The sequence below is a fragment of the Macaca thibetana genome, chromosome 18 (assembly GCF_024542745.1).
Source record: "Macaca thibetana thibetana isolate TM-01 chromosome 18, ASM2454274v1, whole genome shotgun sequence".
Taxonomy (NCBI): Eukaryota; Metazoa; Chordata; class Mammalia; order Primates; family Cercopithecidae; genus Macaca; species Macaca thibetana.
The window spans coordinates 62,738,313-62,760,394 of NC_065595.1; the positions used below are offsets into that span (position 1 = coordinate 62,738,313).

The window sequence follows — 22,082 nt, forward strand, 5'->3', positions numbered from 1 at the left end:
CTCCAATTTTCCTAACAATCCTATCTCCTCTACTATCCTCCTCCTCCTCCCAAGGATATCCAATTTTAACTGCCCTAATCAGGTTTTCTGCACTTTGTCTTCCAATTCTTCAAATAATTTCCTGTAGAATTGGCATACATATGATAGTTTCCCTAGCTTTAAGTTCTTAAGTTGACATACCTGCCAACATTTCTGCTTTATTTAAACTTTTGTAATTTCTGATTATTTAAAATTAGACCAGGTCACTGAGTGTAATTTCAATTTTTCATATTTTTAAAAACCATTTTGGCTTAAAGGTTCTGTGGAATGCTACCAAAGAGAGATTTTTTAATGTTATGTTTTAAAGTGCTGGAAATACAATGCAGTATTTTTTTATTATATGTAGTTCTTCTTTAACACAACAATGCCTATTGAAAGATATTTATGCAGAGATTCACCACGAGTCCATGTATGAGTTTTGGACATTCCTGACCTTCCCACAATCAAAACAGCTGAACCTACATGCCTGGGAAAGTGAGGTCATTATTTCAGTCCTAAAAATAACTTCTACTATTTGCAGAAATGCAGAACTGTTTCATAGTTAATCAGGGAGTGGCAGACAGTTTCATTCTTTTTCAGCTTTAAAAATCTGACTCTCAAAGGGCTTCAGGATTCTCTTTTTTTTTTCCAGACAGGGTGTCTCGCTCTATCATGCAGGCTGGAGTGCAGTGGCGCGATCACAGCTCACTACAGCCTTGACCTCCTGGGCTCAAGTGATCCACCCTGAGTAGTTGGGACTACAAGCATGCACCACCGTGCCTGGCTAATTTCTCAATTTGTTGTAGAGACAGGGTCTCATTATGTTGCCCAGGCTGGTCTCAAACTCCTGTACTCAAGTGATCTTCCCACCTCTGCCTCCCAAAGTGCTGGGATTACAGGTCTGAGCAACCATGGCCAGCCCAAAACTCCCACTCTCAAAGATTCATGAGTTTTAAAATATTTGAAACGGAGAAAAATTTGGTTGAAAAGAGTTGACAATTAGCCCATGAAGATGAGTAATTGACAATTACTGTAATAACTTCAAGTTTTATGCTATGATTATCATGACTCTCCTTGGACAAAACCATTACCTCATTCGGTAAACAATTACTAAAAGCCTTCTGGGCAGCAGGCCTTTGCAGCCAATAAGATCAGCTAGATCCTGTAACCTGAGAAGGCCAATGCTATAGGAATAGATGGACTAATCAAAGCTAGTTCTTGTCTTCTTCAACGTTCGAATCTTAGGACCTGCCTTCATTCTTTGTCTTTTGTTACTGAATTTTATTCACTGGTTAAGCCAAAATACTTTTTCCAGGCTATGGCCATGGTGCTAAAATCTTGTTTTTTGAACTGAATTTCCATGTCAAGAGAAAAAATTATCATATGCTTTGTTAAATCTCCAGTGAAGAACAGATAACATTGTTTCCACTATATGAAATACAAGGTACTACTAAAATGATCTCTTGCAGGGTTCCTGTTTCCCTTTCAGATAACTGCTCAAAGAACCAACTTGCATTAAGAACAATGATGTACCCTGAATGAAATAATTCTCCTAATTTAGTAATACCATTCTTTGCTTAAACAAGAATGATTGCCAATAGAAAGGTAAAAGCATCCATTTCAATGGTGTGTTTGACTGAAAAATCAGTCTCAAAAGTTTCCACGATGAAAGTCAAACTTGAAACAAACCATTTCAAAAGATCTGACTAGGCATATTGGCTCACATCTGTAATCCCAGCACTTTGGAAGGTCGAAGTAGGAAGACTGCTTGACGCCAGAAGTTTGACATTAGCCTGGGCAACAAAGCAAAACCCCATCTCTACATAAAAAAAAAAAAAAAAATTAGCCGGATATGGTGGCGGGTGCCTATAATCCCAGCTACTCCGAAAGCTAAGGTGGAAGGATTGCTTGAGCCCAGGAGTCCAAGGCTGGAGTGAACTGATTGTGTCACTGCACTCCAGCCTGGGGTGACAGCGAGACCCTGTCTTTAAAAAAAAAAAAAAAATCGGACAAAACCAACCTAATGGGGGTGGCATCCTTATCTACCTGCATATGATATGGTCATTTGGATTCCAGGCCCCAAATTTTACTTGATGAAAGAACCTATGACTTGAGAGCAGGAATTGAATGCTCCTGGGAAAGAAAGGAGGAAGGCCTGAGCATAAGAGACAAGTAAAAGCAAATTGAGAAGGAAAGGAAACCATTTGCTACAAAGTGAAAAGAGGAAGGACAGCAAGAGGTTTAACACCTAGACTTGAGGATCAGATAAAAAATGATCAGAGTTTGGAGAGGTAAATGGAGCCACAGAAACAGTTTTATGGAAACCTAGTTAATGTCAAGAGTAAGGAGGTTAGTAGTGTCCAACACAGAACAGTGGAGTATGGGAAGGTTTAAATGAGACGCCCCCAGATTTGACAAGTCGTTAGTCATGTTTGCTTACCTTTTCTGTCCATAAAGCGATTGTTGTAGCTAATCCCGCACTGAAGAAATGCCCAGTTTTCCCCGTGCTGCTTATTCCATTTTCACTTGCTCTTCCATCTTCCAAGTCCCTATATCTTTTTAGTCTAGATTTCTCTGTGTCTGCTCAAATAGCAGGAATTGTGACTTCTCCAATGTTTATCCACATACATTTTACAGTTGTAATGAGTTTACAACTTGTTTTTTCATTTACTAAAATTATATCTCATGTTTTGGCATAGCCACTGTTGTTTTAAGTATATTGGTTTTTCAACCATTCTTAACTTCAATTATCTTTGACGTGGGTATGCTATAAACAATTTTCCAATGATAGATATTTAGCTATCCAGCTATTTTTGTTAGTGAATACATTTTTATTAATGATTAAATAAAGCCTATATAGGCTTTTCTTTTGCATCTAAAGAGAACAATGTACCTTAGAATTATTTCTTCAGAATAGTGCTGTCAAATAGAAGCTTCTGTAATTATGGAAATGCTCTCTGTGCCATACAATAAGGACACTAACCACATGTGGCTATTGAGCACTTAAAATGTGTCTAATACTGGCCGGACGCGATGGCTCAGGACTGTAATCCCAGCACTTTTGGAGGCCGAGGCACGTGGATCACAAGGACAAGAGACTGAGACCATCCTGGCCAACATGGTGAAAACCCGTCTCTACTAAAAATACAAAAATTAGATGGGCGTTGTGGCACACGCCTGTAGTCCCTGCTACTCGGGAGGCTAAGGCAGGAGAATCGCATGAACCCGGGAGGCAGAGGTTGCAGTGAGTCGAGATCGAGCCACTGCACTCCAGCCTGGGCAACAGAGCAAGACTGTTTCAAAAAACAAAAATGTGTCTAATACTGCCAGACGCACTGGTGCAGTGTCTCTCACCTGTAGTCCCAACTACTTGAGAGGCTCAGGTGAGAGGATCGCTTGAGCCCAGGAGTTCCAGGTTGTAGTGCATTATGATCACACCTGTGAATAGCCACTGCATTCCAGGTATCAAACGTTATCAAATACAACTGAGGAACTGAATTTAAGTTTAGCCACATGTGGTTAGTGACGATTGTATTGGACAGCACAATTCTAGAAACTTATATTTTTTAATTATTTAAACTATCGAACCAAAACCTAGACTACAGTTAAGGAAAGGGTAAATATTGTAGAACCAGGTGTGACTTTTAAGCCATTGCTTTTCTAACACTATTGAGAAAATACATACAGTCATGAACTGGATTTAGAGCTGTGCTGCTGGGATGAGGACCACCGCATCAGCATCATGTGTGCTTACCAGAAATTGGAATTATCCTCCACCCTTTACTCACTCAATCCTAATACTCGGTTTTGAGGCTCAAAAATGTTTTTTAAAGTCTTGTTATTAGGCGTGCTACTGTTTAAGAACTGCTATAGAGTGCTGAACACAAGCTCCCTCCCTTCTAGGAATTTCTGATCAAAGATTTCTAGAATATATAAACTCCCTAAGAGGCTTTGAATTCATCTCTCAGCATGCAGCACATGTTAAGGCAATAAGAAGAGTTCAACAAAGATTTGCTATTAGATTGCCAATCTTCCACCATCCTGAAGCAATGCTGTTTTAGTAATGCTAGATTACCTCAAGGTGAGGGAAAATATCTTGAAGAACACAGCCACAAACACGATCTAGAGCAAAACCTGAAAAACGTAGCTTCTTGTTTTCCTTTTTTTTCTTCTTCTTCCTTTTTGTGGAGAACGGGGTCTCGCTATATTGCCCAGGCAGGTCTCGAACTCCTGGGCTCAAGCTATCCTCCCGCCTCTGCCTCCGTGAGAGCTCGTATTACAGGCGTGAGCCACTGCGCCCGGCCGCTTCGTGTTTTTCTTTGTGTGTGCATGTATGTGTGTGCGTTGCCATTTTCTTGATAAAGTTAAGAAAGTAGTTTGAATAAAACTTTCTTGTGGCTAAAGGAGGAATGAAACAGCCATAGGCTGTGGCCGTAGCCTCATAAGGCCGTAAACCTTATGAGGGTAAGCAGAGAGGAGTAGGTTAAAGGATTTAACTCGGGCTGGAACGCGGTTTGAAAAGAGAAAGGGATTCTGGAGCGGAAAAGAATCCGCCCAGGCGCCGCCCTCACCTTCTTAGCATTACATGGGACGAACCCTAAAACCTGTCTTGTCTGAAATTCAAATTTAGAAGAACTGTACTTTTACTTTCTAAATCTGGCAACTCAGGGTTCGGCGCCAGGGGACCCCAAATCCTCGGCGGATCGCGCCCCGCCTGGGTCAAAGAGTACCCCAAATCCTCCGCTGATCGCGGCCCGCTCGGGTCAAATTCCAGCGCCCGGCCCGGCCGCGCCCAGCGGGCCAGGAATGCGGAAGGGCCGCGGAGCTGCCAAAGGAGCAGGGGACGAGGGCCCGGCTGCGGGCGACCGCCGCAGCGCCGGCGCTATATCGCAGCGGATCGGAGCAGGCCGAAGGGCAGTTAAGACCCCGGCCGTGTGCCTCCGGCCCCAGCAGCCCAGCCGCTCGGCTGACACACAGACCCCCGCGCCCAGGCGCGAACACTCTGCGCACCCCCGTTCCACTTGGTCCAGCCGCGCCTTCCGGTGCGCCTTCCGCTCCGCCCCTTCAGGCAGGAAGTGTCGGCGCCGCCACTGTCCGGCCACAGCCTAGCGCTCTTCGCTGTCGCTTGTTGTCTCGTGCAGGGCGACCCCGGTTCTGGTGTTTGGCGCCGGGTGAGTGGCGCTCGACTCCGCTCGCGAGACCCCTCGGGCCGCCTCCGTGTCCCCGCGCCCCCTCCCGTCGCGCGCCTGCGGCCGGACCCCGCCCCAGCGCGGCCAGGCGTCGGCGGGACCTGTCAGGCTGGCTGAGAAGGGGGCATGGGGCCGGAGGTGGAGGGAGGAGGGAGGAGGGTTGGCGGTGAGGCCCTGGCCCGGAAGTCCGGAGGCTGGGAGGCTGCAGGCGATGGAGTCGGCCGGGGGAGACGCCCTACTGGAGAGGTGGCCGGGGCCCGGCGGTGCGTGGGTCGACCCTTCACCACCTGGGTGACCTCACACCCCTGGGCCCTGGACCGCCCGCCGGCCCCGGGGTCGACGCCTGCCCTCCCGGCCCACCGGCGGGCCCTGGCGGTGGATTAGGGCGGACCCGGGCGTGTTCGTGTGGAGTACCTGCCCTGTGCCCAACACTGTCCTAGATGCTTTGGAGGGTGCAGGAGCCTCCTAGTGCACGGTCTTGCCTAAGTGAAGCCTCCAAGGAAGCTATTAGCATGCCGGTAGCCGAGTGTGTGGTTGATACAGGCTCAAATGTAATGATTTACATAGAGTTGTAATTCGCTTAGTGTGTCTTGCATCTTGTAAAGGTTTAGTTTATTCGTGTTGTCTGAAGAAAGGACAATTAACAGAAATAGGGAAAGGTTACTTGGAAAAGAATCGTGACCTCACTGAAGGCCTTGGATTCAGCCCTAGGAGGGAGAACTTAGCGTTTCCGGCTAGATGTGTGGGAGGTGGTAACGAGCAAAACTCAAAAGCTGGGAATTGTCTCCTGTGAAAAGCAGACCGTAGGGTATGGAACCCATACCGGCGGGTATGGAACCGAACTATAACGACTTATAGTAGCAAATAAGGGTAGATAGGTAAGTGGGACCTTCTTATGGATGTCTTGAAAACTTAGAAGAAAGAAAAGATTATGTAAGAAGCCATAGAGAGTAATTTTGGAGTCTTCACTAAGGGAGTAATAAGAAAGGGATGTTTAGAGGATTCATTTGGCCGCTTAGTTGAAGGTAGATTTGGCATGGTCTTTTGGTAAGAGAAGAATCAAAGCATTTAGAATTCAGTAGGACCTAATAGATTACCTTGTGAAGCCTTTGCGTTTTATAACTGAGAAAAACGAAACCCAGAGAGGTGAGGTAATTTGCCCAAGGTGGTAGACCCTCCTGGACTTCGTAACTAAGAGCACAGCTTTTGCCTTGTTTAGGCTCTGTTGAGTGAAACAACTTTTATGATGGCTGACTCGATGTTCATTTATGCTTTGATGAGACTAAGCTTGGACAAGATGAACTGCAACTTCTAAAGGACAGATCCCCAGACGAGAGTTGCTAAGGTTAGGAAAGGTAACAGGATGTAGAGCCCCAACATGGAGCTAGTTTTCCCTTTCTCCCAAGATTCAAAGACTCCAGGTATATTTGGGGATAAGTTTATCGTACCCTTTTTGCCAGCATCTTTGGGATCTTCCTTCCTCACTCCACACATTTAACTTTGGGGTATCATTGCTTGTTACTCCCAGCTATCCACATTTTCATGGCAGAGAATTTCAGCTGCCTGTATGCAGGATGTTACTGGCTAGTGGTTCAAGCTCTGGAGCTTGATTTCCTGACTACAGATCCTGACTCTAAGTTCTGCCATTTTCTAGCGGTGTGGCAAGTTGTTTATTCTCTTTACCCTGATTTTCGTATCTGAGAGAAGAGAATGATAACAGTACCCATATGATGAGTTGTCGTGAGGATTAAATGTGTTAATACATACGAAATCCTTAAATCAGTGCCTGGCACATCTTTAGCACTCAGTTATTGTCCCTGGTTAGTACTGCTTCTTCCAGGTATGGAGCAGTGGGTAGCTGCTAAGTTTCCTTAGGGATCTCTTGGGGAAGAGACTGGAACCATAGGTAGACCATAGAGAAAAGCCTCATGTTGGAATTCAGATCCGGGACCTACCTTGTAATGAACATATATGTGTAATTCTGTTACAGGAAGGAACTATATATACACACTATACACAACTATATATACTATACATATATATATATGTAGTTGCTTAACTAGGATTATTTGAGCACCTGCCGTGTGCAAGGCACACTACTAAGTTCCACAGTCCAAAGTGGAAAGGCAGAAGGCAGTAAAAGGAATGAATATGGCCAGGCATGGTGGCTCACACCTGTAATCCCAGTGCTTTGGGAGGCCAAGGTAGGAGGGTCATTTGAAGCCAGGGGTTCAAGACCAACCTGGGCAACATAGCGAGACCCTGTCTCTACCCCTGCACCCCCTCCTTGCAAAGTAGCTGTGTATGGTGGCTCATGCCTGTAGTCCTAGCTGCTCAAGAGGCTGAGTTAGGAGGATCACTTGAGTCCAAGAGTTCAAGGCTACAGTGAACTTTGTGCCATAAACCCAGTAAGAGAGGTGAATTTCAAAAACAATGTATTGAGTGAAAGAAGACAGGCATATATATGAATATATACTGTACAATTCTGTTTATAAGAAGTTCAAAAACAAAACTAATCTATGGTGATAGAAATCTGAACAGTGGTTGCCTATGGGAGATGGTGATTAACTTGGAGAGAATTTTCTGGAACAATGTTAACATTTGTAACTTAATGGGAGTGATAGTTACATGGGTATACACATTATAAAAACTGATTAAGGTTTGTACATTTGACTATATAAATTTCACTGCAGTAAAACAAAATGATATGGGAGGCTCAGAATAGAAAGTTTGCAGCCAACTGGAATGATCATAAAACCTATAACAAAGAAATGTCAGTGTTACATGTATGTGGTAAGTGTTAAAATACATATAGAGTACTAGGGGAAATGCTTCATGGTGTTAAAAAAAAGTTGAAAAAATTGAGTTTGACTCCTTGAAAAAAAATACTTCTAATAATTTATGGAGCTATCTTTTTTGCCTAAATAAAACAATTATATGTCATTAGGTATATGAGGTTAATTTCGGAAGTATTTTAACTTGATATAAACTAAATTCTGTTTATGACTGCTGTTTTCAGACTGTTGCTTATGTGTCCAGTCATTTGAGTCTTCCAGTTAGAACATTCATCTTGACTACAGTAATAACCACAAGAATCCATGATAAATTTCTAAAGATTCTGATAGACCTTGAAGAAGATGAGGTGGAGTAAAAATGACCTTAGGTTTTAGCCCAAGAACTACTCTCTGCTTTTCTGTGTGAGTTCATCTACTCTGAGGGCTTTACTCACACACATCAGCACTGCTAACAAGACCCCCTCAGAGTCCTGTCCTCTACTAGCATTCTACTGTGGCCCAGCTAAAATTTGAGTTGTTTATCATCCTTTGCTCACAAAACCAGCTCCTCCCTCCTCTCCTCAATTATCTCGTTTTTGAGTGGTGCCTTTATAGTACCAGGTTTTCAGTTAGTACTTAGGAAAAAGGACAGAGCTTTGAGGCTCTAATTAGAAAGCAGGAATAACTAGCAAATCAGGAAGTGATTTGCTGGTCAGAGCCAGAGGAATTCAGCCAAAAGAATAGGATGGTGGTGATAGGAATGTTGAGGAAGGGTGACTCGTGCAGTAAAAAGAACCTACAGAACTTGAATGGAAACTAAGTAGAAGGAGTTAAACTTTTCTCTTCAGAAATAGAAAATTCCCTGTGCTATGCAAACTTGACTGTGGTCCCTTGGAACTTGGACTGTGACTATAATTCTGAAATAAAGGCATAGCCCTATTTTAACATTAAAGAGGTCAAGGAGACAGTGGCTTTGTAGCTTTTCTATTGGTGTATAACAAATTACTCCAAAACCTAGCACCTCAGAAACAATGAACAATTTTTGAGGGTCAGAGCCAGAGCAGCTTAGGTGGGTGGTTCTGACACAGGGTCTCTCATGAGGTGGCATGCGGGGGCTGCAGTCGTCTGAAGGAAGATCAGCCTCCAAGATGGCTGACACATAGCTGACAAGTTGGTGCTGGCTGTTGGCAAGAACCCTCAATTCCCTGCCACATGGATCTCTCCACAGGGCCGTGTGAGTGTCTTTATGACCTGGCTCCTGCAGATTGAGTGATCCAAGACAGAGCAGGGAAAAAGCTGCAAGGTGTATTATGACAAAGCCAAACACCCTCATTTCACAATATCTTTTTTTTTTTTTTTTTTTTGAGGCGCAGTCTTGCTCTGTCCCCCAGGCTGGAGTGCAGTGGCGCAATCTCGGCTCACTGCAAGCTCCGCCTCCCGGGTTCACGCCATTCTCCTGCCTCAGCCTCCCGAGTAGCTGGGACTACAGGCGCCCACCACCGCGCCCTGCTAATTTTTTGTATTTTTAGTAGAAATGGGGTTTCACCATGTTAGCCAGGAGGGGACTGCACAAGGGCATGAGAATTGTTGAGGGCTTTCTGGGAAGCTGGCTACCACCATGACCAGAGGGGCAAGGTGAAGTGTTCTGAGGGCCAGACAGATAACAAACTAATACCAGCTGGGATGAGGAGATGGAGGGAGTAGAGGGGATTGCTTGTTGAACACTTACCACCTACAGGGATTTCCGGGATGCTGGTCAAGTGATTCCTTATTGTACAGTTGTTTAAAATATCTGAAATTTAGGTTATATAAAATGTTGTTTTATTAAATGTTGGCAAACTAATTCAATTTTTAAAAGAGGCATTTTAAAGGTCATCCCTGCGGATTACTAAATGAACCTCTGTGCAGACTGCATATAGTTTGGTAGCTGCCAGGTTATGACTTCTGATCTACTTAACACTTACTTTATGGATGAGGAAAATGAGGCCTGGGAAAGCCGAAATGACCAGCAATCATACAACTTGTGAATGATAGAACTGGAATTAGAATCCACGTCTCCAACATCTCCATTAAACCATAATGACAACATTGAAAAACTAAGGGCAGCTAGATGCATGAACAGCCAATGTGGTCTAAGTGGTTAACTTAACAAGTTAAGTGGTTCTCAACCTTCAATGTGCATTGAAATCACCTGGTGCATTTTTGAAAATACAGATGCCTGGGCTCCACCCCCAGACCTTCCATTACCTTGAAGCTACAGGCATCACTTATTTGAAACTTCTGAGGTGATTCTGACGCGCAGCCAAGATTGAAACCAGAGGATTTAACTGCTTTAGGAGCCGTATTTACTTGCTCTAGCTGACTTCAGATACTTGAAGGAAGAAGCCTCAAAGCAATGGTGAGGAAATCATAGGTAGCTAACAGAATGTGCTCTGTGAGCATCTTCCCCATGCTTCGATAGAGCCGTATATGCTGAAGTATATAGACAGTTTCTACTTATTAATGATGATGGTGTCCATGTTTCTGTTTGCATGTCAGTACTGCAAGTGACTTTACAAACGTTTTTATTATCAACTAAGTATGTTGATACCACAGCCAGCTATAATACATAATACAGTAGTCTTATATGATGCTGCTTTCCACTGTCCATGGTTTTGCTTCCTCCGTTTCAGTTACCTGTGGTCAACTGAGGTCTGAAAATAAGTGAGTACAGTACAGTGAGATATTTTCAGAGAGAGATCTCATCCACATAATTTTTATTACAGTATATTATAATTGTTCTATTTGATTATTGTTAATCTGTTACTGTGCTTAATGTATAAATTAAACTTTATCATAGGTATGTATGTGTAAGAAAACAGTGTGTGTAGTCATTCATCAGGATCTGCAGAGGGTTGGTTCCAGGACCCTCCTGTGGACACCAGAATCTGCAGATGCTCAAGTGCCCCATATAAAATGGCATAGTGTTTGCATATAACCTACACATATCCTCCTGAATACTTTAAATCATTTCTAGATTGCTTATAATACCTAATATAATGCAAATACTATATAAATAGTTGTTATACTGTATTTTTTATTTGTATTTTTATTGTTGTATTTTTTGTTTGTATTTTTCCAAATAAACGAACAATGGATTCTCGGTTGAATCTGAGTGTGGAACCTGTGGATATGGAGGGCTAACTGTTTGGGTTGGGTACTATCCCTGGTTTCAGACATCCACTGGAGTCTTGGAATGTATCCCCCTCACATAAGAAGGGACTGCTGTATCAATTCCTACATGCCTGCCTTTGATGTAACCTCTGAGTACTACTTATATCCTTTAGTTCACTTTATAGTAGAAATTTATAGCAATATCAGTAACAGTGTTGCAGAGGGAGGAAGAAGTGTTTTTACTGCTATTGAGGGTTATTACATTCATTTTGTGCTGTGTTCTGTATGGCTATTTTCTGTCTTTAAGGGTTGGGTTGGTTTTTTGTGTTTTTGTTTGTTGTTTTTGAATGCTTCTTGGTTAAACATTAATAAATTGGACAGTCCTAGATCAGAGTTTCAAAGGAAAGCCATGACTGATAGTTGCCACCTGACTAAACCCAACCAGGACTACTACACTGCACAATTCCAGGCAGTGCCATTCACATTTCATTTACTGACTGCAGCTCTATTCTGTACATTGGTGTCTCTGGTATAGTTTGACTTGGTTTGAAAACTCAGTTTGTCTAGGATTTGCATTTAGAGGAATGTAGGTGCTCAGAAATCAGTGTTGAATTATATTGGTGGCATGGCAAGTTTTAAAAATTTTATGCTAAACTCAATTAGAAGAGTATTTCGTAGGAAGTAGAAAATATACAGGGAGAAGCAACCTGTAACAAATGGGATTTGAATCCTAGCTCTGCCGCGAGGTGACCTTGGGCAAGATTATTTAATATCTTTGACCTTCAGTTTCTTCACTTGGCAGGGGGGCATGTTTCAGTTAACGTACATAATGTTTCCAGCATGTGAGTCACCTAATAAATGGTAGTAGCTGTAAGTTGAGTAGACCTTTAATTCTCTCTCTGGTCCTAGGGCAGAGAAGTAGATCAGGGCAATTGGGGTTGGAAAAATAGCAAGAACAAAGATATACAAGATAAGAAATGGCATGGTACCTTGGGGACATTTGCAGTTTGGTGTTGCTAAAGGAAAAGTACAAAGCAGGGAATGACTAGAGAGGAGGCTGGAAAGGTCATTCTAGAGTAGGGAAAGGAAGACTCATGCGCCATGTTTAGGAACTTGGTACTTTATCTTTTAGGAAGTGGAGAGCCAAAGAAGATTTTAAAAAGTGGAATGATGAGGTCATATTCATATTTTAGACAACCCTGGCTAGAAAACTAAGGGTAGTTTTGAGAGAGCCGAGAGGCAAGGGGATAGTGAAGAGGCCATAGAAATATTTTACACAAGAGATAATAATCCAGTTTAGGGCAGTGACAGAGGAATGAGGAAGATGAGCATCTCTCAGAAATATTTCTTAGAGGCAGGGCTTGGTTCATCAGGGAGAGGGATTGGAGAGGGTGACTCCTAGGTTTCTGGCTACTGGGTAGATGATTGGAAACAAAGATGGTAAAGTTCAGGAGCGGGGAGATAATTGAGTTTTCAGCATGTTGATTATGAGTGTCTATGGGGTATCCAGATGGGTGCCTTTCACAGGCATTTGGATGTGTGAGTCCGAGGCTGCAAGGAAAGGTCAGGCCTGGAGGTTCAGATTTGGGAGGTGTAGGTGTTGTCAGAACAGTGAAAGTTGATGAGATCATCCAAGGAATGAAGACTGAAAAGAACTTTAAACCATGTGCTGCTAGAATACTGGGAAACATGAATATTTAAGTGGAGATAAACATCTAAGAGGGAAATGGAGGAGGAAGTCTTAGAAATAGGAGAACTGAGCTAGAGTAAGTCAAATACACCATTGTACATAATCAGTCTTCCTCATTAGAGCATAAGTTCTTCAAGGTTGGGACCCTTTCCACCTGGGAAAGTTCATTTCTACTGTTAGGGAGCACCAGGCTAACAGTGGCTGAATCTCCAAAGAAAAGAGGGATAAAATAGTGTGATGCAGTAGACTGATCCAAGAAGATTTAGACCAGATTTGGCAATTAAAGCAGTTGCTGTAGAAAACAGAAAGCCAGATTGTGGTGGGTTGAAAAGTGAGTGGGAAGTGAGAAGGTGGAGGAAGCCAAGATACTTATTTCAGAAGGGAAAGAGAGAGGGTGGTAATTTCTTTGGGGGCCAGAGTTCCCTTCAGATTGATTATTTTGATGCAATTTTGCCTCACTTTTCAGCTGATATTGTGTGTGTTTTTATAGGTACCATATACAATACAAATGTACCACTGTTTTTAAATGAAGTATGAAACAAATTTAAAATATGGTATTACCACATGGAGCCTTTATCTGCTCTAACGTATTTTGATTAGGACCAGTTAGTGAATTGTTTTTTGTTCTCTTCCATCAACTTGCCTTCTCTGTTTCCTTTTCTTGGGCATCACCATCAGATGGTGATGGCTCTTCTAGCCTTATCAGGCTAACTACCTACATATTCTTTCTCACAGGCATTTCCCCTAATAAAAATCCTTGGGTGTTTAATTCTATCTTGGTATCAGCTTCTTAGAGAACTCGTACTAAACTTCAAAAATGTTTAAATATAGTATATTTTTGGGTTAACTGTAGAAGTAGCATGATACAATTGACTGATTTTGATTTGATTTGATTTGATTTTTTGAGACAGTGTCTTGTCACCCAGGCTGAGGTTAGGGGCACCATTACGGTTCACTAGACTCGACCTCCCAGGCTTAAATGATCCTTGCACCCCAGCCTCCCAAGTAGTAGCTGGGACCACAGGTATGCGCCACTACACCTGGCTCATTTTTTTATTTTTTTGTAGGGACAGGGCCTCACTTTCTTGCCCAGGCCTGTCTCAAACTCCTGGGCTCAAGCAGTCTTCCGGCCTCAGCCTCCCAAAGTGTTGAGATTACAGGTGTGAGCCACCGCACCTGGCTTGATTAGTTTTTAAAAATAAATATTTAACTCGTTGGGAACTTTTTCTAAATAACTTGATTACAAAAATGACTTGCTGATACTGAGAGAGAAAGAACTAACATTTTTGCCTTCAGACGTACTTGACTATCTTGAAGAAATTGAGTCAAAATTTTTAGCATTAAAATGAACCTTATAAGTTTTGGTATGTGAACAGGAATGAAAACATAATCAAATGCCTTGTTAGTAGACTACATTCTGTCTGATTTAACCTTCGATATAACTAAGGTCAAATAACACTAAGTTACAGGGAAGAGAAGAAAATTAACATTTATTTAGGACGTACGTGGGGAGGGTGAGGAGTTGGAATGTTAGAGTAAGGACTGTAAGGCTGGTGTACTTCAAAACTACACCACTAAGTCAAGCTTCAAAACACCCTGTGCGTGTTATTTAGCTTGAAGAAATAGAAGTAGACAATACATTTATATAAAAAATCCCAATACTGGAAGTCCTGGAGACTCAGGTCCAAAAATCCCCCTGCTCGATCATTGACCTGTCTAGTCATTTGTTTTCACATTGTGGGAAGTTACAGAAACAGTCTGCGAGACCATCATTGCTGACAGCAGTTTCAAGTTTGGCTGTCCTAAGACCACCCTTGAGTTTGATTATTTGCTAAGACTCACAGAACTCACTGAAAGCTGTTAGGCTCAGATATGTAGGTTTTCAGAGGTTATATGTAGCTAGTAATGGTGGAGCTGAGATTTGAACTTAACGACTTCCTAACTCCAGAGCTGATGGTATTTTTGTGTGTTATTTATTATATAAAACTGCACATAAAAAATGAAATGACAACTGTCTTTTCTGCTTGATATTTAAATTATTGGTGGCTTTCAGTAGAGTGTTGGAGGCTACTACCAAAGCCATATTACAGAGAATTGAGAAATGATTGGGAAGAAGAGAAAAGGGGCTGGGCACGGTGGCTCCTGTCTGTAATCCCAGCAGTTTGGGAGGATCTCTCAAGCCTCGGAGTTCAAGACCAGACTGGGCAATATAGTGAGAACCACACATCTCTAAAATAAAAAACAGAAGGAAAAATGACAGTTCAGCATCAGACTGGTATTCTGAAAGTCTTGTCAAGGGAAAAGGGAAATGCAGGGATAGCTAGAAAGATGAAAGGGTAGGTTTGATATTTATAAAGATGAGACTTTTTTTGAACATGACTAGTCTTTTTACATATGTTATCTCATTTAGTTCTTTGCATTGAAGTAGATATCATGTTTTACTGATGAAAAATTGAGGCTCAGAGAGGTTATATTATACTGGTAGTAAGATGGGAATAAGAGTACCTACCATAGGCCACTGTTGTGAGGATTATATGGGGACAGTCTTTGTCAGAGTAAGAGATCAACTTTGGAGACTTTCTCTTTGAGGAAGCCCTGGGCCTTCATAACAGTGCTTGGCCAGAGTAAGTACTCCATAGATGCTAGCTATCGTTAGATATTTTAAAGTCTCACTTCATAAAAATCGGTCCCCTGAAATTTAGGAGAAGGTACATCAATAATTTCTATTGTGTTTCTTTGTTTTTTAGAGATGGGAGTCTCACTATGTTGCCCAGGCAAGTCTCGAACTCCTAGTCTCAAGTGATCCTCCCACCTTGGCCTCCCAAAGTCTTGGGATTATAGGCATGAGCCACTGGTGCCTGGCAAATTCTGTTCTTAATGTTTCAAAACTGCTTTTTTTCCACTCAGTCATTTAATTGTCCCATTGGAAATACAGTTTAGTTGCATACTTATTCCTATCCAATTGAAGTAATAATTCCATATTGATATCTTTACATACTAACTTTAGGTGTTATGTATTCTGTTTTTGCTTTGTTTTATAATTTTGGGTTTTTTTGTTTGTTTGTTTTATGTTTTTGTGTTTTTTTAAACTCCAGAATTAAACAACCACCATGTCGAGCAAAAAGGCAAAGACCAAGACCACCAAGAAGCGCCCTCAGCGCGCAACATCCAATGTGTTTGCCATGTTTGACCAGTCACAGATTCAGGAGTTCAAAGAGGCCTTCAACATGATTGATCAGAACAGAGATGGCTTCATCGACAAGGAAGATTTGCATGATATGCTTGCTTCTCTAGGTAGACTTTATATTCTTTATTTGTATTTTCCCAAAAATAATAATTTGTCTCTCTATGAATCATTTTTTTGTGTGTGATGTACAAATATTTCTCTCCTTGTCTCAGAAGGCTTCTAGAGAGATTTCCAGGTGTGGGAGGTGCCATTTTGGGGCTTGGCCAGTCATATGGGGATAAGCCTATAAGGTTGGGGACCTGGCAGATGCTGTGCCCAGGTAGACTAACGTTCCTGTTAGCTAAATTTTTTAGGTCTCTAGATGGAAAGCCAAGGCATGGCTAGGCAGCAAAATACCAGAGTTTCAAATAAGTATAGCTAAATAATATACTCAATAAAGGTTGAGTACGGGTTATAAACAAGGAGTGACAGTAAGTGATGATGGTTATCTCTGCGGAGGAGGGGCAGTGCGACTGGAAAAGGGAACAGGGAAGACTTTCACAATATTTTGTATGACTTTTTTTAATAACTAAAGAAAATGTAAAGATACAGGATTTAAAGCACACATAAACAGCCATTTGTATGTTGGTATATGGGTGTTAATATTCCTTTTATGATTTTGTTATTGTTTCTTTTGATCTTAAAAAGAAGGACAGGAGGCAGCATCCTACATGTTCTGCCCAGAGTCAGCAGTTATTTTACAGTTGGGAGTCAAGGAACTGCAGGCAAAGGAGACCTTGATAGGCCAAAGCGGAGGGGGTGAGGCAGGCTGGGAGCGGGTCAGGGATGGCCTACAGTGAGACTTTGCACTCTGTCCTACTGCTTGGCTGACTGGCCAAAAAGGCAAAGAAAGAGGTGGGGTTTTTTTTTTTTTTTCTTTTAATGCCTACAAAATGATTAGCTAGCTTTTATTCTTCTAACTTTTGATTTTGATTATTTCTCCTGACACACTGAAAGTAAAGTTTAGGTGTGTACTTATTCCTATCCAACATATGATTTTGAAAAATTTTAAGCCTACAAAAAGTGGAAAGAACGTTATAGTGAACACCTATACATCTTTAGCTATATTCACTGATTGTTAACATTTTGTAACTTTTGTTTATCCAAGGTGAGAGTAGAATCAAAGATTTTTATCTGATTTGTTGACTTGCAGTGAGATTATAACCTAGTGTTTCTCACATTCAGAATGTCTGAGTATATTCTTGGGCAAGTCAGTACTGAAGAAGGCCTCTGAGGAAAATTGAGGAACTTAGCCGTCTTCCAAAGATTGAACTCTCAAGTCTATACTCTGCCTCTAATAGATGCTCAATAGATATTTGTTGAATGAACAAGTTGTGGTAGAGCCAGAGGTTGTCTTTGAGGCCTTCTGTTTTGCAGAAACCCATCCTTTTAAAGATATGTGTTAAAAGAACAACTTCAGCCTAATTAAATTTAAGGGAGTTTAACTGAGCAATGAACAATTTGCGAATCAGGTACCCCCAGAATCACAGCAGATTCACAGAGACTCCAGTACAGCCACGTGGTAGAAGAAGATTTATAGACAAAAAAAGGGAAATGACGTACAGAAGTTGGAAGTGAGGTATGGAATGGCTGGATTGATTACAGCTCGGCATATGGCTTATTTGAACATGGTTTGAACACTCAGCAGTGTATGAATGGTTGAAGTATGGCTGCTGGGATTGGCCAAGACTTAGCAATTGTTACGGGCTCGTACTCCTAAGTTAGGTTTTCAATCTTGTCGGACTATTAAGCTAGGTTATAGTTCATCCACAAGGACTCAGATGAGAAGTACGGAGTCTTTCTCCGGCCATATTTAGTTTGCTTTAGCATATATATTTACTTTTTAGGGGAACCTTCATACATTATTGGTAGGAATGTAAATAAGTACAGCCACTGTGGAGGACAGTATGGCGGTTCCTCAGAGAACTACAAATAGGAGCTCTCCCACGTGATCCAGCAATCCCACTGCTAGGTACATACCCCCAAAAAAGGAAATGAGTAGTATAATTGAAGAGGTACTGCACTCCCGTGTTTATTCCAGCACTATTCACAGCAGCCATGATTTGAAAACACCATAAGTATCCATCACCAGGAACAGATTTTAAAAATGTGGTAGTTATGTACAATGGAATACTATTCGGCCATAAAAAATGAGATCCTGTCATTGCAACATGATGGAATGGAAGACATTATATTAAGTGAAATAAGCCAGGCACAGAAAGATAAACTTCACATGTTCTTACACATTTATGGGAGCTAAAAGTTAAAATAATTGAACTCATGGAGATGGAAAGTAGAAGGATGGTTATCAGAGACTGGGAAGGGTGGGGAGAAGAATGGGAATGGTTAATAGATACAAAAGTATAGATAGAATGAATAAGATCTAGTATTTGATAGAACAACAAGGTGACTGCAGTCAGCAGTAATTTATTGTACATTTTAAAATAACTCAGTATAGTTGGAATGTTGGTAACACAAAGAAATGATAAGTGCTTGAAGGGATGGCTATGCCATTTACCTTGATGTGATTATTATGCACTATATGCCTGTATCAAAGTATCTCATATACCCCATAAATACATACACCTCCTGTGTACCCATAACAATTGAAATAAATATGAATTTTCAAAAGATATGTATTTACCTTTCAAATCAACAGATTACATTGCGTGTTTTGAGTGGGTCCGTAAGTGCTTAGCCTAAACCAATTCATTTTAAATCCCTGTAGCTTTTTGTACCCTAGAGTTCTCTTCACACCTTTTGGTTACAGTTTTTCTTCCCCCCAAAAAATGCTGCAAGTGATTGGGTTAAATCTGGAGGTAAGAAAGTAGATCTTTTTTTTTCTTCTTCTTCTTCTTCTTTTTTTTTTTTTTTTTTTTTTTTTGAGATGGAGTCTCGCTGTGTCACCCAGGCTGGAGTGCAGTGGCGTGATGTCAGCTCACTGCAAGCTCTGCCTCCCATGTTCATGCCATTCTCCTGCCTCAGCCTCCCAAGTAGCTGAGACTACAGGCACCTGCCACCATGCCTGGCTAATTTTTTGTATTTTTAGTACAGACGGGGTTTCACCGTGTTAGCCAGGATGATCTTAATCCCCTGGCATTGTGATCCGCCCGCCTTGGCCTCCCAAAGAGCTGGGATTACAGGTGTGAGCCACCGCGCCCAGCCGAAAGTAGATCTTTTTAGCTACTTTAGCTTATTCAGTGAATCTTGAGTTTAATTTTGGGCTAATTTTGATATTGGAGCATTGAGTAAGTGTAATCAGGTAGGATTGGAATGCAGTGAAATAGATGCCAACATGATGTTTAAATTTCACCCAAATTCCCAGAGTTAAAACTTACATATGAACTATAATTGTAGCTTTGATTGTCATTCTAGCTTTGGCTTAGTTGGGTGTAATTTTGAGATGCTTCCTTAGATACGAATATCTGACTAATAGATATTCTTTTCATGTAAAATCATATAAACTTAATGTTGGAAGATACCTTTGAGATACAAACTTTAACCAGTCAGTGTTAGATTTTTTTAAAAAAGAAGTAAATTCTACATAGGGCAGCACTGAATGAAGGATCTGGAATACTGGGTTTGAATGCCAGTTCTGCCACTTCCTCCTATGTCCCACAACCAGTGGTAGAACTGGGATTCAAACCCAGTATTCCAGACCGTTGGTTCAGTGCTGCTTCCCCCACACCGTGGGGCCTCAGAAACACTCCCACCATGTCTGGCCATTCCAGGGAGATTTCTTCCAGCTCCTAGGGAAAGGCCAGGGGAGTTCGCCACTGCACTAAAGAACTGTTCACACTTGGGATGGAGATTAAGATTTCCCATTACAAACAATACCAAACAAGACCACAGTTCAATGACGTGTGTAAACAGTGTTTGAAGATATCTAACATTGTTCAAAATAAGCTCCCAATTCAAAACCATGCTAATAGTTTAAACTTAAATGGCCAACTTATAAATACAACTTTGAAGCATACCAACTCATGGGCATCCGTACCACAACTGGAAATGTGAATATTTAGATTGTTTTGAATGACTCTATTGAACCGACTCCCCTGATGAACCGTTGATGTTATCAGCATTCAGGATATAGGCTGGGCGTGGTGATGCACACCTGCAATCCTGTCATGTTGGGAGGCCAAGGCAGATGGATCACTTGAGCTCAGGAGTTCAAGGCCAGCCTGGGCAGCATAGTGAAACCCAGTCTTTACAAAAAATAAAAAATTAGCTGGGCATGGTGGCACATGTCTGTAGTCCCCCCCAAAAAAAAAAGTTGTAATAATGTGGTACTGCCCGGCTTCAGGTTTTTGTTTTGTTTTTAATGAAAAATAAGAGAAAGTTCACATAAACGAATAAATAGCCTTCAGGGTAAACCTGGAATACATTTTTATAATGATGTATCAAATATTTTTTAAGTTGTCAAAAATAATCTTTTTAAAATGTTCTTAAAGTTAATTGAAAAATTGGTGTCAAATGATGTAAATTTTTAAAATATGTTGGGGAGCATAATAGTGAAATAACTATTGAAGTTAGATTTTTTTGTCTTTAAATGTTAAAATGTGCATTTTTAACAGGGAAGAATCCCACTGATGCATACCTTGATGCCATGATGAATGAGGCACCAGGGCCCATCAATTTCACCATGTTCCTCACCATGTTTGGTGAGAAGTTAAATGGCACAGATCCTGAAGATGTCATCAGAAATGCTTTTGCTTGCTTTGATGAAGAAGCAACAGGTGAGCACTATTTGTTTATGCCCAGCCTCATTCCAGACTCGATGAAGTACTTCTCTTGAAATAGAAAGGGTTTTCTTTTTTTACCTTTGGGAAAATACTTGCTTAAGAATAATTTTGTAAGTATATGATCTGTTTCTGAGCTTTTAAATGATTTGATCTAATATTAACACAGAACTCTAAGAATAATTGGAAAACATAATGGTATAGTTCATATAGCCTTAGTTCACTAACTAACTTTGTTTCTAGATATGGATATTCTGAAATATTTTATAAGATTGACTAGCTTTAGAAATGAACCGTTAAAGTGCCAGGAAGTAGTGATGACTGCTTTCTTCTTTCTGTTGCCTTCCAGGCACCATTCAGGAAGATTACCTGAGAGAGCTGCTGACAACCATGGGGGATCGGTTTACGGATGAGGAAGTGGATGAGCTCTACAGAGAAGCACCTATTGACAAAAAGGGGAATTTCAATTACATCGAGTTCACGCGCATCCTGAAACACGGAGCAAAAGACAAAGATGACTGAAAGAACTTTAGCTAAAACCTTCCAATTACATTGTCTTACTCTGTTTTATTTCTCAGACACTTCCCCCACCCTCATAGAACCTGTTGCATGCAGCTTAGTTTCACAGCTTTGCCTCTTTTTGATGTATTTATTCCAGACCTTTCTGCCACTTAGCACTTGTATAATCAGACTGGAAATGGGGATGAGGGTGTAAATTGTATTGAAAAAGAGATCGCGAATAAAAATCAAGAAATGTGAAAGCCCAGAAAAATATATTCGTATTTCTGGTTTTGCTGGATTTTTACATTTTTATATAATAAAAATGTTATTTTGAAATAAAGATTATGCTGACTCAAATGCAGTGTAATGGCAAGTTAAACAAATGAGTGATAGGTGCGGGTAGTCCTTTTTTCAGGTTTTCAACTTCATATGACTCAGGTTTTATGGTAAAATTGATTTTTCACATGTATGGGACAGTGTTCTTCAGAACTTTTAAGTACCCTTTAACATTATTATGCAGTGCAAACTAGTTATGCCATTGTTTCTTTCATGCTTCTAGTCAGATGTTTATTAAATGATAAATATAAATATATCTGGGAAAACATTAAACATTGCATTCATCTAAGATTCTGAGAAGAGGCAAAATTCTGAAGATTAGTTGTTGTACATTTACTGTATGTGGAGCATTGTGCCTACACAGTTTTTATTGAATCTTCCCAGCAGCCTTGTGGGATTTTTATTAGCCTTGTATTTCAAGTGGGAGGACTTAGCATAGTTGAGTAGTTGATCAGG

The 22,082-nt window shown here is 41.1% G+C and overlaps 1 protein-coding gene across 14 annotated transcripts in view; it reads left to right on the forward strand.

Annotated features, from left to right (window-relative positions):
• Positions 1-21,647, forward strand: part of LOC126941171 (myosin regulatory light chain 12B) — a 392,918-nt gene extending 371,271 nt beyond the window's left edge. For 7 of the 14 annotated variants that reach the window (XM_050767495.1, XM_050767494.1, XM_050767496.1 and 4 more), the window contains exons 2-5: positions 5,085-5,189; positions 15,920-16,118; positions 20,625-20,786; positions 21,139-21,647. In XM_050767495.1, coding sequence (XP_050623452.1) covers positions 15,935-16,118; positions 20,625-20,786; positions 21,139-21,311 — 519 coding nt within the window. In that variant the 5' untranslated portion in view covers positions 5,085-5,189; positions 15,920-15,934 and the 3' untranslated portion in view covers positions 21,312-21,647. The remainder of the gene's footprint in view (positions 1-5,084; positions 5,190-15,919; positions 16,119-20,624; positions 20,787-21,138) is intronic. The other 7 variants (XM_050767507.1, XM_050767508.1, XM_050767499.1 and 4 more) reach the window with 1 other exon arrangement.
• The last annotated feature ends 435 nt before the right edge of the window (positions 21,648-22,082 follow it).